The 17,588-nt window shown below is 45.8% G+C and overlaps 1 protein-coding gene across 1 annotated transcript in view; it reads right to left on the reverse strand.

The window, feature by feature from the left end:
- PRKAA2 (protein kinase AMP-activated catalytic subunit alpha 2) overlaps positions 1 to 17,588 on the reverse strand; it is a 343,505-nt gene that overhangs the window by 190,284 nt on the left and 135,633 nt on the right. Inside the window, exon 6 of the mRNA XM_085602513.1 lies at positions 11,359 to 11,583. Within this exon, the coding sequence (XP_085458639.1) occupies positions 11,359 to 11,583 (225 nt within the window). The remainder of the gene's footprint in view (positions 1 to 11,358; positions 11,584 to 17,588) is intronic.

The following is a 17,588-nucleotide window of genomic DNA, read 5'->3' on the forward strand; positions in this document are numbered from 1 at the left end:
CTCTTCAGTATTGCAAGGAGTAGCACAAAGAACTTGCATACACAGTCCCCTTTTATACACAACAGAGGGGCTCATAAGTGGGTGGATACCACATGAGGTTGAAGAACATTACCATTTAGGGTCATTCTCGATACTGAATCAATACATGGGCGGAGCCAACACGCTCTTTGGGCCCGCGAAAACACATGGTCAAGCAAAGCTAATTATAACAGATGTGGTCAAGTCTGGGCATGCGCCAGACGGACAAGAGGGAGCTATTTTTAAACTGTTGCTAGGCAGATTACAAGAGCAACTAACACAGAGGTCGGACTCTCCTCGTGGTGAACACGTGGCAGCATGTCAATACAAAATGGAGTCCGGACTTCGGCCAACATAATGAGGAAAACATGAACAAAGGGAAGCATTAATGTTTTCAGTAAATGCTTAATCACATTCTGCCTTAATTTACAACAGCGGGACCCCATTCATTTCTAACATTCCAACAGCCAGCTAATCAGACCAATCATAAGCCTCCATTTGTGATTTTCCAATCTCGTGGGACCTCTCACGGGATTCTCACGAGCCCAACTGCCAAAATCTATAATTATTTCTCACCCACAATCTGCAGACCAATATCTAGCTTTCTGACTAATTTGGTGTAATTCTGTTTTGCAGTTTTTTCTGTAGCCCTGCCTAAACAATTCTATGAAAAATGCACAGTGAATTTTATGTTTTGGGACCCACTTTATGTTCAGCCCCTGCTTGACAGATCATCCCGAAACTTTCCATTAAGGAGCTGATGTGGATGAACTTTGTTTTTAGAAAGTTTTGTGAAAATGTGTCAAACGGGGCCAAAGCTATTAGCGAACCATGAAACACTTTGGGGTATATTCACAAGAATGTGTGATAACTTCCGCAAGAGTAGTGTAATGCAACTTTCAATATCGCAGCCCATCGCGGGAAAATGACCCCGTGTCAACGTGGAATTCACAACAAGGCGTTACCATGCGATAGACACCAGATAACGCGTCAAATGTCAGCATCAAAATCGACGCTACACCACAAAAAAGCGAAACTCGAACACGAAAAATCATGCGATGAGGACAATTTCGGTACACAAATCAGCGAAGACCAGCCACAGGCCTGTAAATTCCACGCGCCTGGCGGGAAAAAGCAACATAAAAGCTAGAGAAAAAAAAGCCAAAAAACATTTCAAACTGCGTAGCAACATGGATGCACCCGGACCCAGTGCAGAGGACAAGCCCGACACCACAGGCCCCAAGGAGGATCAGCCTGGAAAGCCCACGTTCGTGAAAGGGCAAGGACAAGAGGAAGACAGGGTTCAGTCCGCAGGAAGACCGGATCCTCGTTACAGAGGTGACCGAACACCATCAACAACTGTTCGGCACCTCCACTGCGGCACTGGCAACCCAAACTAAAATATGGCAGGCCATCGTAACCAACGTCAATGCAGTCGGAGTGTCCAGGAGGTCACTGGAGGAGTTCAAGAGGCGCTGGCATGATCTGAAAAGGCAGACCAAACATAAGCTCGCCGATAACAGGGAGGCAGCAACTGCGACTGGAGGTGGGCCTCCTGCGACACAGGAGGAGCTGGATGAGCTTGAGTAAATGGTGGCCACAGTCAGCAGTGAGGAGATGGTGGCAGGATTGGGGGGCCTGGACACAGCACGATACGACCTGACACAACAGCAACAGGGTGAGTAACGACAGAGGGTATGGGGGAGATGGGCACAATGGCACACATGCACAAGTATGCGTAGCACACTGCACACCCACAATGACCATGGAACATGTCCCTGATTGCCTTGGCACACTGCAGCACACATAGAAATGCCAAGTAGGCCCCCATCCACAATGTGCAGAGAGGGGCCCCCCTATCACCAATATCACCACCGACCCATGCAAATGTGCCGAATCCAGAAAAGCAGCGGCTCTGTGTCCCACACTGACTATGCAAGTAACACTGCATGTGCGATAGCATGGCAGCTGCCAACAAAAATGACATAGCCAACGAATCGACATGGAGGTAGCCCAGTGCGGATCACATCCGTAAAGTGGCAGGTCACACCCTGACATGTCCACATGCACCCACAACCCATGCCTTACAATACACGCAGCAGACGAACAATGCACCAGGCCACAAAATCTGTCCGAGAGCACATATGACCCAAGTCAAAAGCAAATTAGGCCCCGAAAAGCACACAATTCAAAGGCATTCTGCCTCAAAGGCAGAAGGCCACACGAAATCAGAGACGCAGGGGCAACTCCCCCACAATGCAGCACACACACACATAGCAATCACAGGACATCAGCAACTACGGCAATGTGGTACAATGTGCAACACCACAGGACAGAGCCCACAACAGGTTCCGCTCGTGCGTAGTAACAGTCCACTCACATCTGGCATTGCCTGACACAGTGTGATGATAATGAGCGGGTACCACCACACATCCATCATGTATTGGAGAAAAAAATTGACAGCCATCGAATAGCCAGCTCACCAAAAACATTCATAATGTCCATTGGCATGCAGTCTGATTGTAAACATATGCAAATCAACAACATACATGTAAAACCCTGTTAACCTGCATCTCCCCTTAACATTGCAGAGGGACAATCAACACAGAGCAGAACACAAACCCCGTCATTGATGATGTAGAGGGCAACCTGCATATTTGTCAAGATACCCTCCAACAAATACTGGACAGCCTCTGCACCCCCACCCCCGGGAGCAGGGCAGGCCAGCTGCCTCGAGTTGACCCCACCACCTGCACAGAGCACACAGCAGGAAACACACACCACCACAGCTGTCTCCCAGGAGCCCCCGACCAAAACATGAAGCACATACAATGTGTGTGGTCTTCCCAGGTGGAGTTGGCTGAACAGCTGCGGGTGGGTTTCGAGCTCATAGCAGCCATACGTGGGTGTCTGAGTCCCATCATGGACCACATACAGTCCCTATCGGACACCCCCTTTCCACGCCATGCCCCGCCACAGAACTTGGCTGACCTCGCTGGTGCCATGAATCGTACGCAATAACTGTGTGGGCAGACAGGCACTAGCCATGACAGCACATAGTTGGGACAGATGCAGAGGTCAATGGAGACCATGGAGCGGATGCAGGCTGGAAGGATGTCTGACACGGATGGACACCAGCGAGTAGTAGCTAGGGACTTCAATGCCCTGCAGTACTTCATCTTGCCATTGCTGCCACTGAGCCATTCCCAGATGACTGCAGCGGGAACATCGACACACACAGCTCCGACCCCTGATGTGTCCGTGGCACACAGTGATGCTGCCCCATCACCTTTGCAGTCTGATGTGTCAGTGGCACACAGTGATGCAGCCATCACCCTGCCACACACACCGGACACACCGGACACAGAACCCATATCAGGGGAGTAAGAAGGGGATGTGAACTACTGTGTGGGGAAGGAGGCAGTAGCAGCCATCACCACCGTATGGCCTGTCCCTGCCTGGTTATGACCTATGCATCATGGCCTGGGAAACACCTCATAGTGACCCCCGGAACACTCTGCGACTTTCGCCCGGACCCCTACACGAACTGCCATTTCTTCACCGCTGGCCAACTACACAGTTATCCTGCTGCGGACTGCACTCTCCCTCTTCCCAATCACTGTGCAATCCCCAAAGGACTCACACCACTGGGCTTCCATGTGATGTGGGCTTGGATGGCCATGTACAGCCGAAGCTCCGCAATCACCTGAATGTGAATAAAACATTCTAAATCACACCTATGTGCCATCACTATGTTCACTCACGTGTGGAGGTATGGCTGGATGTAAGTACAATGATTGCACATGAAGATACACCCTGGTAACTGACATCTATGCCCATGTGTATCCCTGAGAAACATGGCCAATTGGATGACTGTGAAGGTGAGTACCAGCTGTGTCCCCATTGCACATCAACAACAATCTCACAATCCCCAGCATAGGCACACGTCCATGTATTGAATAGGGCTGTGTGTAGGACTGACCCAAACGAAAGCTGGCCAGGAGTGGTGTCCAACAGCACATGTGACACCAGAAGTTCACGTCGCATACCTACTCACACACATCTGTGTGGACATATTCTGTTGTGATATGACATTGCTCCACATGGTATGGGGTTGGACACCATACTCACATTGCTGAAGTCAAGTAAGTGCACATGGCGTCCAGCACCTATCCAATAACAAGGTCTGGCTCACAGAGGTGGAGCTTGTCAAAGGGACACCCCGCCATTGCACATGCGTCAGTCAGTTCCTCCTTGTGTAGGGACGATGCTCATTGTGGCGCAAGAGTGGACAATCCAAACGACACACCTCACAGTTAGACACCAGTGGAGTTGCATAGACTTTATTGGCATGTGCGTGTCAGTCCGGATGAGGCAAGGGCCACAACAGGCAGGGACATGCTTAAGACACTTACACGCAGCATGGGTACATGTCGAAGTTCAGAAAATGTTGGGGCTAAAATGGGCAACATTCATCACGGATGGCAACGCTCTCAGCCCACCTTCCCTTGCTGGATGACTCATGTGTTGTTTGACATCTGCCCATTGCCCCGTGTGAGGGGGCACGACTCACTGCCCATGGGATCTGCATAGTGCTCTGCCTCCGGAGTGCGCCGATTGTCTGCTCTGCTGACAGTGATCAGGTGTGAGGGTCTGACAGGTTCACATGTCCTGCTACATTGCCATGTGTGTGCTCTCCCCCAGCAGTGTGTCCGAATTGGCAAAATTGCCAAACGACGCTGTGTTGCACCGGGAATGGACCTGCATCACCTTGAACAGGTGTGTGTACACACGCATTGTTCCACGCGCATGCATCCAGAGCCCTGATGAAGTCAGACATATCCTCTGTTGTGGTGGGATGTGTGAGCTATCCCCACGATGCAACAAGTTGTTGGGACATGTGCTGTGGGTGCCAATGGGATGTGGCTGCAGGAACGTAGTTACTCATCCATGAATGCCCGTGCAGCTTCATGTGCAATGTGTTCCAATAGTACTTTGTTGTCGTGTTCAAGGAACCCCAGGGTGAGCCAATCCATTAACTGGTCCGGGCAGGTGTGCTCAGCCCACACTGTTTCACCAATCTGCAACAAAACCCAATAGGAGAGCTCCTCGATGTGGTCACTGCACACGAGGAATTGTGGAATCTCCCATGCACAACTACCAATACTTACGCAGTATGTCAAGGCATCCCATGCACGGCTGTCTCGGTTACACTCCTGTTCGTGATCCAACAGGGGGCGCAGACACAAGCCATAGTCCAATTCATCAACAGTTGTGTTGGATAGGCAGACATCCATGGGACACTCAAATGTGCATGTTTGGCAGTGGAACCAGGGCTGGACGCATGTGACGTAGGCAATGCGGAAGCTGAGCCGGTACCTGATCTGCAGCGATACCAATGATGATGGATTAAACCCAGATCAGTTGACTGGGGGTGAGTGTTTGATTTGCTCAAACGCTCCGTTCATCATCCCCTTTGGTATCGCTTTGGTACCTGATCTGCAGCACTGCCAGTGGCACTGCGCCCAGGAAATTCAGCATACGTGCACGGTACTATTCCATGTGACGGGGTTGTGCATGTGACCGGTATGGCCTGCCACTGTGTTGGTGCATCTCGTGGAACGGGCACTCTTCTGAACTGCGGCAGTTGTGTGGAGGATATGCCACAGCTCGGAGCAATAATTCAGTTGTGTGTGCAAAGTTGGGGAGAGTGGGTTGCTGTTTCTGTGAGTGTCAATGGCATGCCATGCTGGGGTGCCACAGGCAGGGGCTTCTGTGTGTGGGGTGTGGATGAGTCAGATAGTTCACTTGGGGAATGTGTGGTGTGGGAGTCATCCCCGTCTGCCATGGCATTTTCTCAGGTTGTTCCAGGCGTGTTCTGGACCAAGGTCAGAGGTGCAGGTGTCCTCCCGCCTTCTGCATTGGAACAATGGAACTTTCACCCCTGATGTTTGTCTGACTACTACTTGCGTTTTCGGAATGTGATGTGGCTTTGGTGCTGAGATTGGGACAGGGCCTTGGGCTCATGGTGTACGGATGGCGATACACACACACATGTTGGCATGTGGAGGCAGATGCCCGAGGGGCCTTGCGCTGCTTGTGCAATCTTACTCAGTCTCTCTCCCTCGCTCTCTCCCTCTCTTTCCTTTGTTAGGCGCATGGCACACCTTCTTCTCTTGGATTTGGTCTTCCAGGCTGTGTGCTACGGATTGTCCAGTGAGGAGCCGCTAGGACTCATCCTACGGGTTGTCTGGGCTTTTGTTTGTATGGTGTTTTGTGTTGGTGATTGCATTGCTGTTTGACTGAGTCTCCATTTCCTGGCCACACATGTCTGTTGATTTTCCTGCTTGTGCGACATCATGTAAAATGTTTGTATTGGGATTCGTGGTGTTGGTGTGCAGTTTCTTGGATCCGGTGTTGGGGGTGGTCCCGGGGGTGGGGAGGTGTTGCGGGCCTGGGTGTGGTGTTGGAGGGTGTTGTGGCCCTCTTGGACGTCCGGACCTCATGATGGGTGGCTCCATGGCTTCTGTTGCCCTTCGGGTGTGACCCTGGGATGGTCTCCCTTTTGTGGTGCAGGCTGCCGTCCGACTTTACACCAGGTAGGCGAAGCTGTAGATTTCCTGGTGCTAACGAGCCTTATCGCCTGTTTTGTGTTTTCATTGCCGATGTGGCTGGTCGTTGAGAATGTTGTGGTGTGATGTTGTCGTGGATTTTGGCACGGCAATGCCCACTCTGCATCGCATTAGCGATGGTTGTGCAGGCCGTCTGTGGCGATATTTTTTGCGGCTGCTATCGTGGGTAAACTGGTGCTGAGGGCTGTTTACACCGGCTTGTGAATGGGGAGGTATTTGTATCACACCTTTGGCTGCGATAAAGTGCCGTTGACTCGGCGATAGTTCCTTGTGAATATGCCCCTTTGTCTATGGAAAAGCAGACCTAACTATAACTACCTGAAGGCAACCGCCACTAGGTAATATATGCATATATATTAAACATATATATGTATGCCATTTCAGGCTTAAAGTGCTGAATAAATTATGCAAAAAAGAGCAGGGAATACTAGGTAGTTCTCAATATTTAGGGGCAAAGAGCAGTGCCTTTATACAGAACACTCTACAACACTACCAACACTCCAAATATGCTCACCTTAAATGTCTGTTTTTCTAGCACAGTTTTTAACCATGGGATTAGCACAGTGCCTTCCACACCAAGCTATAAAGTGGCAATGCCTTTCACCATTTTTATAGCAAAGTCTTTAAGCACAGGATTAGGGAGTGCCATTTACGCTGAGCTGAAGAATTACAAAAGCCTTTTACCATTCTAGGCACAGTATTACAGATTTGGATTAGTAAAATACCCTCCAAGCCAACCTGCAATGAATAAAAGCAAACTCTGACACGTGTTTCACTCTTTTTAGAGGTTGTGTGAGAGGTATAGCTTAGTCCAGACACAATGAAGCAACCAATATAAGTCCAACAGATACCATTTCAGGCTTAACTTAGAATGCTGCATAAATTATGCAAACAAGAACAGGGAACTCGGGGTCATTACCAAGTATTAGGAGGAAGGCAGCTACTTTATATGGAACACTCTACAACACAACCGACATGCTAAAGCATAAAAAATGACAAAAGGCTTTTACCATTGCAGGGACAGTATTGCTAGTCCTATGCTTTAAATTTTAATAAGGTTTCTGGAACTGGTATAAGTACACCTGCCTGCACGCTAGCACCCACACTATTATATTAAATTAATGTGTGTTGGAGCTCTTTTCAAATTAACATTTTTATTGGAAGCACATGGTTGTCATGTTTATGAGGTATAATGTTATTATTTTCTTCTTTTTTATGTATTTGCTTGCAAAAGAAGTTAAATAAAAAATAACCATGCTCCATATTGCAAAGGCCAGACGTTTTGGCTTTGCCAATACTTGTTTCATTCTGATGCTGTGATATTTTGGGTCTCTAGTTGCCTGCCTTGTTATAATTTTTAGGTTGGGTGTTAGCCAAGACTTTTTGATGTAAAAAAATATATATTACACTTAAACTTCATCCATTAGTCTGTGGTTATGTCATTCACATCTTCTTGACCAAAAAGGTTTTTTAAAAACCATGAGAAAATAGAGCAAGAATTGCCAAAAGGTTGTCGGTTAATGCCAGACCTTTGGCTTTGCCAATGTTTGTTTTATATTGTTAGCCACGATTTGCTTTTGATAACTGACTGTGTTTGCCACATGCGCCTGTCTTTTGTTTTGACATGTATTGTTAATTGTACAAGGAGTGTTTGATTCAGGGTGAGATAGTAATTGTGCTTTACAATGAATTGTTTTATTCTATTTTGTTGTACTTGCGTTCAATGCATTTATATGTTCTTGTGTTTCAGCTGGTGGGCATGTTATTCCAGTGTGTATACACATGCAATGATAACCACCTTAGCTGGCCTCCTGTTTATTTGCTATTGCTCTGTAATCACCTCCTCATTTTATGTTTCCTCAATGTGACTTTTAACAAAAAACTGTTGCTTAATTAGGCTGCTTACTTTGCCCCCCACTTTTTTCCCCGATCACGCTTCATTAGATCACAAATGTTTACTGAGTCTCTAGATTCATCAAGGTAACTAATCCTGCATTGGAGTTCTCTGCCTTTGTTTATAGTTAGGCCGTAGCTGATTATGTGAAGAATTCAAAGTCTCACTCCTTGCAAAGGTGAAAATAGTATACTTTTCTCAGGTGAGAAAGTCATTGAATCAAGGGCAAACTTGCCATTCTTTAGCTGTGAACAATGATAGGATCCACTTTAAAATATCTGATAAAAACAAAGTTTGAGAGCATAGGGAAATATTATGTTCTTACTTTTTTGGTCTCGCCTTGGCAGCGCATGCGCTGTCTCAGCGAGACCTAAAGTAGTCTCTATATGTTAGCAAGCAGCCGGTAGTTTCTCCTGCTGCTTGCCATTGGCTTTGTGTTGTTCTCGCTATTCTTATCTTTGTTTTTAGTGGCCCAACTGACTTCCATGTAGTCCGGAAGCAGCGGCCACCAACTACAGTTTTAGTCCGCACTGTTCGGACTTAATGTTTGTCTTGTGCACCGCTGCCTGACCTAAACATGGTAGCGGCGCATGCTGACCTAAACATGGTAGCGGCGCATGCGCAAGGAGCCGGTGTGCGTGAGGGGGGCAGCGCAAGCTGCTTGTTTGTTTCTTGTCTTTTATTACTATGGCGCCCACTTCATGGGCCACCACACACATAGATTCAGCCGCCCTACTTTTTATGTTTTTACAGGCAGCCACCGCTGCATCAGACCACCACCAGCGCTGCAGCTGCTGGACATGCTGTGCAGACTCTGCCCGCCATACTCCCAGCTCTGGTTCTGAGATCGTAGAATCCACATACAGTTTCCCTAACATTAAAGTGCATTTTCCCAACTCCGAAACATGCAGCAATTGTAAACAGTAGAGCTGCATAGGCAGGAGTTCAGAGGAGGGTACGTGGAATAACTAACACGGCAGAGCTCACTAGCACAGCGACTGCATTTACCTGTCATGATCACTGTCTGCCTCAGTGTAGCCCCCACGTACCAGCAGAACCGTAGCCTACTTTTGGCAGTGCCTCCCCTGACAGTACCACTGTTCTCTTTCCCTCAGGGGCGCTTTTTAGCCTCCGGCTGAAGGGCATGTAATCCGTTCCAGTGCCTTACTCTCCTGGCTACCATATGCAGTCAGCTGCCCCGTATCTCGCACCGTCCGCGTCATGTCAGAGTCCGAGGTGCGTAATTACCCAGACCGGGCCTGTGCTGCATTGAATTTGTCATTGTATTTATTGTTTTATTCATATTTAATTCTTGCGTGTTGTTTATTTTTAAAGAGCTAATTATTTGTTGCACGCATCGTTTACAATGAATATCTTTGTCAATATTTGGGTTGTAGCATGTATAATATATCTGAAGTGTTTTGTTTACTTTCATTACATGGAGTGGACAAATCACGTTTGACTAACCAGCACCTTTTAAACGTTCATGTCACGTTTGTTTTCAACTAATTACATTTCAGCAATAGACTGACTACGTTCCGTTTATCCGAACTCAGTGAGTAAATTGTGTGCTTTTACTTTGTTAGTTAACAATCGAAGATGGTGTAGACACAAGGTTTTTGCCACTGAGCAGGATTACAGATTCGGGTGCATTATACTTATATATTTTGTTTTATTTCGAGAACATTTACTCACGTCATGCTTTGAGGCACATCTTGGTTTTTTGGGGTTTTTTTTGCGACTTCTTCACCTCCAATGGTTTTGTAATATTTCTGAAACCAACGTGCTGGTTTGTTGTGCTAGTTTAGTGGAGTACCCTTTAGGTATTGGCTGTCTTTTTGTAGATGTATTTATCCATAGCAAACTCAAATGGAGAGCATTCCAGCTTTACAACTATATTCAGTCTGTTTTCCACATTGAACAGGGATTAAAGAAATCTTGTACTAGAAGGTGCTCACAGACAAGATCTCTGACGTGCAGTGCCAGTCAGTCGATTGCTCCAGACCATACCTCTCTCGTAAGGGTACCGTTGTGTTTTTTACTGACGATTTCAGTGCTGGTATAGTGCACTCTGAAAGATCCACTGTACAGCGATGTTCCTTACTTTGTTTGCAGAGACTGTTTAATATATAAATAAAAAGCGAAATATTTTTCTTCGCCCAACTTGATTTTAAATTGAATCGCACTCATTCGGTTGAGCTTTTATTGTATTGCAGTTTGGGACAAACTGCACACTGTTCTCTCCCCTAACCCCCACCACGTACTCAAATGCCTTGCTTTACCCTACCTATGTTTATTTTGTCAAATAAGTCTTCCTCAATGAGCTAAAGTCTTTGTATAGCACACTGCCAAAACCCCATGCACTTACTAGGTCCACAGTGAACACACACAGTCAGTCTGGGAAGCCCAGTCCCTCCACCCTGGCAAACAAAACAATATCAATAAAACCCATTAGCATTTACAACGCCAATAGGTCTAACTTTTAAAATGCGAGACCTATTGCATTGTAAATGCTTGTTTTTGTTTGTTTCGTTTTTCGTCCGTGTTTTAGTTTCCATTGGTAAGCTTGCTCAGCTATGAATAATACACCTGGTGGTTATATTATCTTCTGTGCTCTACCCTTTGCAACCATCCTTATTGCCTTATGTAATTACAGTTCATGCCTCTCCATGTATGATTGTACACTATGCTTACCTTTTGTTATACTTTTATGTTTTGCTTCTTTCAATGAAAAAAATCTGAGATTTAAAAACAAAACGAAATTTGAGATATATTCTTTGGTTTTTTTAAGAATTACATACTGTACAGTTTTACCTTATGTCTTTAATCGTGGACCGTTTCAGAGGGTCGACCTGAAGCATATGCATAAGAAGTGTGGCAACTGAACGGTTCAAGTATTCTGGAATGTAAAATACTCCTCCACGGATTTTCTTAAATAGGGTAGGAACGTGTTCATCATCAAATGGAAGTGTTCCGCAAAGGAGGGCATAGAGTATTACACCGCAGCTCCAAATATCAACTTCAGGACCAGCATACAACCTGAAGAAGAACAAGAAGGGTACATATTAGTTTGAAAGACGGATCAAGAGACAGAACATTTTTGGCCTGAATTCTTCATGTTCCACTAGCAAAAAGTGACCTTTTGGGCAAAACAATTTGCTGCCGTAATACTAAATACACCCAGTGGCGCACACTCCATTAGAGCGGAGGAACGCCACCCCCCTGCCACCACCAGCAAATAGAACGATCATAAACCAGGTTTTAAACCTGTTTTACTATTGTTTTATTTTAATCCCCTGGACCCACCCCCAGGACTGCTGGTGGGGGAGTGGTGGGCACTCCCTTCACTGTGCATGAGGTGTTTGCCTGGCCGTCTCAGGCCAGGCAAACCCCTCATGCTCGCTGAAGCTCTCTCCAGCCTCAGCAGCGTTGCTGGGGCTGGAGAGAGCAGGCACAAGCTCCCAGGCTGGGGTGACCAGACGTTCCATTTTTCCCCGGACGGTCCCGGTTTTCATAGTAGGGTCCTGGTGTCCCGGCACTTTGCTCCAAATTACATAAATGTCCCGTTTTTTGTGCAGTGCCCGGGTTAAACAGAGAAATGTCCCGGTTTTTAAAAAGTGTCTTGCGCCAAGATACTATTAAAAATTGGGTCATTTCTCTTCTTACTTCGCACAGGTGCTGAGACGGGTATCTATCGGGCTCTCCATTTTTGCCCTCAGGATGAAAAAATAATCTTACTGCCACAGCAATACCACCCTTCACTGCCTTCAAAGAGACGTGAAAGGCATAGTTCTTTCACAGACTTATCATTCTATAACTGATGCATTTTCAATGTTATGTACAATGAAGCCAAAGTTGTTGCTTATTTATCTTATGCAGCTAACAACAACTGACAAACCTAATAGTCCTGTGTTGTTGGAGGTGTAATGTTACATGTTGTATTATTTATCTGAATACAATGAAAGAAGCAGCATATTTTTTGGGCGGGGCACTATGGTAAGCATAGATTTTTTAGCTTATGTGTTTTAAGCCAAGCCCTTAATTACATTGGCCAGGACCCTTAGAGAGACCCCCCACCATTTTGTTCATCCCACTTAAAGCCTGGGTACTTTTGTCATGTCACCTGGTCTTTGTAGAGGGCTGTATGGGACTTCAGAACGCTGACTTCTTTAAGAGCGCTGGCAGGGCACAGGGTGCATGAGTCATTGAAGGGAGTGTGGAGAGGATCATCAGGTGTCAGCGCAAGTGGTGATGTGGTCAATTTACTGCAGTCTCCAAGCCTGCTTGGGTAGTAGTCCTTCTACATCTGAAGGCCCTGTGTGAGGTAGAAGCAGTGAGACGTCTGCGTGTGCAGTTGTTTCATGGGACATGGTTGGGTGAGATACACAGAGGCGAGCTCTGCTTGCTGTGACTTACAACACGTTCGTGCTGTAGTACCCTTCTCCGCATTACTCAGATCACCTACCTGGGCGCTTGACAGTTCTACCAGACGAGCAGAAATGCTGGCTTGTAATTGGACAGTAACTGCCCCCTGAAGAAAGGTACTCCCTAAAATGCACTCAGGGAAATGTTTTTGAGCACAATGATGTCATGGGTGTTATCACAGAAAGGAATGGATGCATACACAGTGCCTAGAGGTGTAAAGCTGCTCAACAGAAGACACTTATATATGACAACAGTGTGCACAGAGTGGTCATAATCAGTAACATACTGCATCTATTTAGAGTTAGCCTTGTACCTGAGAAATGCAACAGTCCTCGCCCCCCCCCCTCATCTCAGAGGCACAGACAGGCCTATAGTCACAGCCCATCACACACGTCAGAGGCACAGACAGGCCTTCTCTCAACCCTCCCCTCATCTATGAGGCACAGACAGGCCTTCTCTCATCCCTCTCTCATCTCAGTGATGCAGACCGGCATACCTCCTCAGCCCTTCCTGCATTGTAGTGCTTTTTGTCTGCCTTTGTCCTCCTCCTTCCCCTTCCCCTTCCCCTTCCCAGCTTCTGGCATGGGGTAAGCTTTTTTGCCATTTTTGCAAGTCACTAGTTTGCAGACCGTTTTTGGCATTGTTAAAGCAAAAACCCAACATCCTATAATACACATGCTGTTAGCCGAATAATTCATTTCTGTCTGTGTCACACATCTGATTTGTCATCTGTAATTCTTCATCTGTGTCTGTGGAGGCGGCTGTCATTGTAGTCCCTTTTCTATGTCAATGACAGTTGTCAAATAGTCCTACTTTTATGTTGGCGGTTACTGCAAACTGTAGTCCTACTTCTATGAACTGTCCCGGTTTTTTGTTTTGAGAATCTGGTCACCCTATCCCAGGTTGCCTGGGTGCGCAAGTTACCAACGCTCAGGCCAATCCTGAAGCTGCTATCATGCGAGAGCAGCTTCAGGATTGGCCGCAGGGCAGGCTGGGAGCCTGTGCCCATGCCCGGAAGCAGGAAAAGTGTGATGCGGTGAGAGTCAGCGGCGGTGTTAAGGAAGTTTTATTTTGTCCCCGAATTCTCCCCACCTGCCTTCTCTCCACCTCCTTCCTTCCGCCTCCGGCCCGGCCGGCCCCTCCCCCAAACTTTGGCAGGGGACGAGCTGCTACTGAAAACGCCCAACCCAAAAACAAAAAATACCCCAAAAAACGTATGACTATTCTTATGCAATTTAGCGTTCAAATGTAAGTGATGGTTTTTACTTTTGATGGGCTCTAAACTAATCATATGACACCTTATTGTGTTGAAAACATTCTTTCACCAAACTAAACTTCAACTTGAGGGGGAATGCACATCATACTGCTAAAAAGATGCACAAATTCATTAGTTGACAGCACTCACAATAATTCACTAGAAAGTAACTTGTTTGTAATATGATCACACAAACTTAGCGGGTCTTATTTCAACACCACCTTATGTGAAAGACAACTGTCCCTAGGTATCTCAACTGACACGCTCAAACCACATCATTTATTCCTAGTGTACTGCTAGTGGTCAGGGGTCCATACAAGCCCGGACAAACGACTATTGCATATGTCATCCTGGAACTGTGCAGTATTGAACTGATTATAACTTTCTTGATGCTAGCTCATGCTATCTGCTGGTGCATGGAAACTTCCGGGCGTAATTCGCTAACATTAACAGGCTTGGAAGATTCTATGTTCTGGGGACTCATCTCACTTTACAATGTCATTAGAGCAGCGCTGTGAAAATATACAGCTCCACCATTATGCAGTTGCAAGTTACACAATTTATAGTGACTACTTCAAACCTTCAAGGTTTCTTAGTCAAAATCTGTTTTTTTACACTAAGAAAGCACCATTTTTTAAATTAAATAAACATATATTTGCCTCCAAAAGTGATGTTAAGAGGGAAGTGATAGCAAGCTTAATTGTCCACATTCACTCTTCCCTTCATCTTTACATGGACATTTAATTTGTAATCAAGATATCTTAATATTAGCTTGATTTCAACCACACTGAGTCAAGATTTTCCTGACATTCAGGATAAAGCATGTGATCTATACCACTCAACTGTAGCCCTACATGGAAACATGATAAACTGAGTGGCATCTTTCTTACAGCCATATTAGACATTAATTTGAGAGCACTTAGTGGCTGATTTACTCCAGACTTACCAATACAATTCACTCATCCAGTGGAGACTCTTGGTACGGTCCTAGGCTACACATTACTTAGTAAGTAACAATCTATCCAAAATGGAACCTGGCTTATGTGTCACGCGCTTTGGAAGTTGTTGCCCTTGATTGATGGAGGTTTGAGAAACAAACATAGTCACTCATTATGCTACACGTTGCAAGCTTGCAATGGAGTTTAAAAAAGGTAGAATATGTTCTGATGTACAGTCGGATGACACATCTATCATCTTTATTTATGAAGTTTGTAACTAAGGTATTTTGCTGTAAATATATAATAAATGTTGATTATGAAATGCACTTCTTTTTTTATGTGTGGGTAATGTATTATACAAAGAATCAGCAAATTGAGTAGGCGTCCATCACTTAAGTTAGATAAATTTAAATTCTGAGTATTGACACTATTTATTTTTTTATTTTTTAATCGTATAAAGCGCGCAGCTACCTAAAAAGAATTCTTGGTGCTAAGCATCACAAAAAGCCAAATTGACAACTTAATATAGCCATGTCTTCAAGCCTTTACGGAATGCAAGCAGAGAAGTACAGTCTCTGGGGGATTAAGGAAGTGAGTTCCACAGTCTAGGACCCAACACTGCAAAAGAAAGCCCTCCCATCCAAGCCAGTTAGAACCTGGGTACAGTGCAAAAGGTCAGGTTGGAAGGTCTCAGGGAACGCAGTGGGATGTAAGTACTCATTAGGACCTGAATATAGTGTGGATCTATTCTGGCGTTGGCCTTGAACATGTAGCAGAGAACTTTGAATTGTACCCGCTTGTTGACTGTGTGCCAATGCAGCTGAAGGAAGAGGTGTGAGACTGAAGTGTACTTAGGAAGCTGAAATAACAATCTGGCCACTAAGTTCTGGACCATCTGCAGATGCCTGATAGATGCCTGGTCTATTCACAATTATAAAATGTTGCCATAATCCAATATGGATCAGATTAGGGCTTGAATCAAGGTCCTTTGGGCCGATTGGGGGATCATCCAGAGGATATTCCGCTTACAATTCAGCACAGCTAAACTAGTAGGGGTAACATTAGACACCTGGGGTTTCATCAATAGTTTATTGTCAAAACAAAACCTAAGTTCTTAACCTTGGGGGTCAGATTGGGGAGCGATCCTAAGGATTCCGACCAGTGTTACGGATCCTAGGGTTGTATGTGCTTGCCCAGGACCATGACTTCCATCCTACTGCCATTAAGCCTGAGAGATTTGGCACTCATCCAAGTAGCCACTCAACTCAAGCCCAGGTTAAAATCAGAAGGTCAATGATCCAGTGCAGATGACAGAGAAAAAGTAGTATGGGTGTCATATGCGTAAGAAAAAAGGGTCAAACCACAACTCTCCACTTCATCTGTCAAAGGGCGGATGTAGATGTTAAATAGCAAAGGGCTTAGCACAGAGCCCTGGGGGACACCAGAGGTAAAAAGCCAGAATATTGGATCTGGCATTGGTTGAGAAGACTTGAAACGTGCGATACTTAAGGAAAGATGTTAACCAGGGCAAGCCTTTTCCTTCCAGACACAAAGATTACCGATGTTCAAACAAGATAAAATGAGACACAGCATCAAAGGCCACGCTAAGGTCCAATGGAATAAGCACAGTCGTACCACCCTCATCCAGGAGTCGTCTAAGGTGCTGGGTGACTCCAAGGAGGGCAGATTCAGTGCTGTGTCTAGCCCTGAAACCCAATTGTGAGGGATGAAAGAACCTTTTGGCCTGAACGGAAGATGTAAGTATTGCATTTACATGCTTCTCCAGTGTGCCTGGGTAGCAGAGAGATTGGTCAAAAATATGACCAGGTCGGAGAGTCAAGGTTGCTTGTTTTTTAAGAGTGGGATGACCATAGCGTGCTTCCAGCTCAAAGGAACATGGCCCTAGCATAAAGACATGTTCAAAAGATTTAGCACCACCTGTAATAAAGCCGGATGCAGTAAGCAAAGTTTATAAGGTGGTAAAGGGTCTAATGGGGAGCCAGACTTGATGGATTGAAGGATAGTAAAGAAGGTGGAAGAGTCAAGGGGAAGCCAAGACGATACGGCAGGAATAGCATCCACTCTCTTCACATTGTCACTAGGCTCTTGTTGTGAGTAATTCAGTGTGAGGTTAGCAGCGACTGAGCCCCTGAATAAAGAATTGTCCTTAACTTTGCTGGACAGATGAAGATGGATGTCTGCCACCTTTTTGAAGAAGAACTGAGCAAGCTCCTTGCATTGAATCTGAGAAAAGGAAGGGGCTGGAGACCCATCACAGGGACTAGTGTTGAACCAGTTTTAGGTTTTGAGTGATTACTCTACAGGGAACTGCTTTGTTTGTGTAATGTGTGAAAATATCTTCAGAGCACATAGTTCAGCAGGGGATGCACTGAAGTGTCTCTTTTGATTACGACCACATAATGATG

This window comes from Triturus cristatus, chromosome 4_2 (genome assembly GCF_964204655.1).
Source record: "Triturus cristatus chromosome 4_2, aTriCri1.1, whole genome shotgun sequence".
NCBI lineage: Eukaryota > Metazoa > Chordata > Amphibia > Caudata > Salamandridae > Triturus > Triturus cristatus.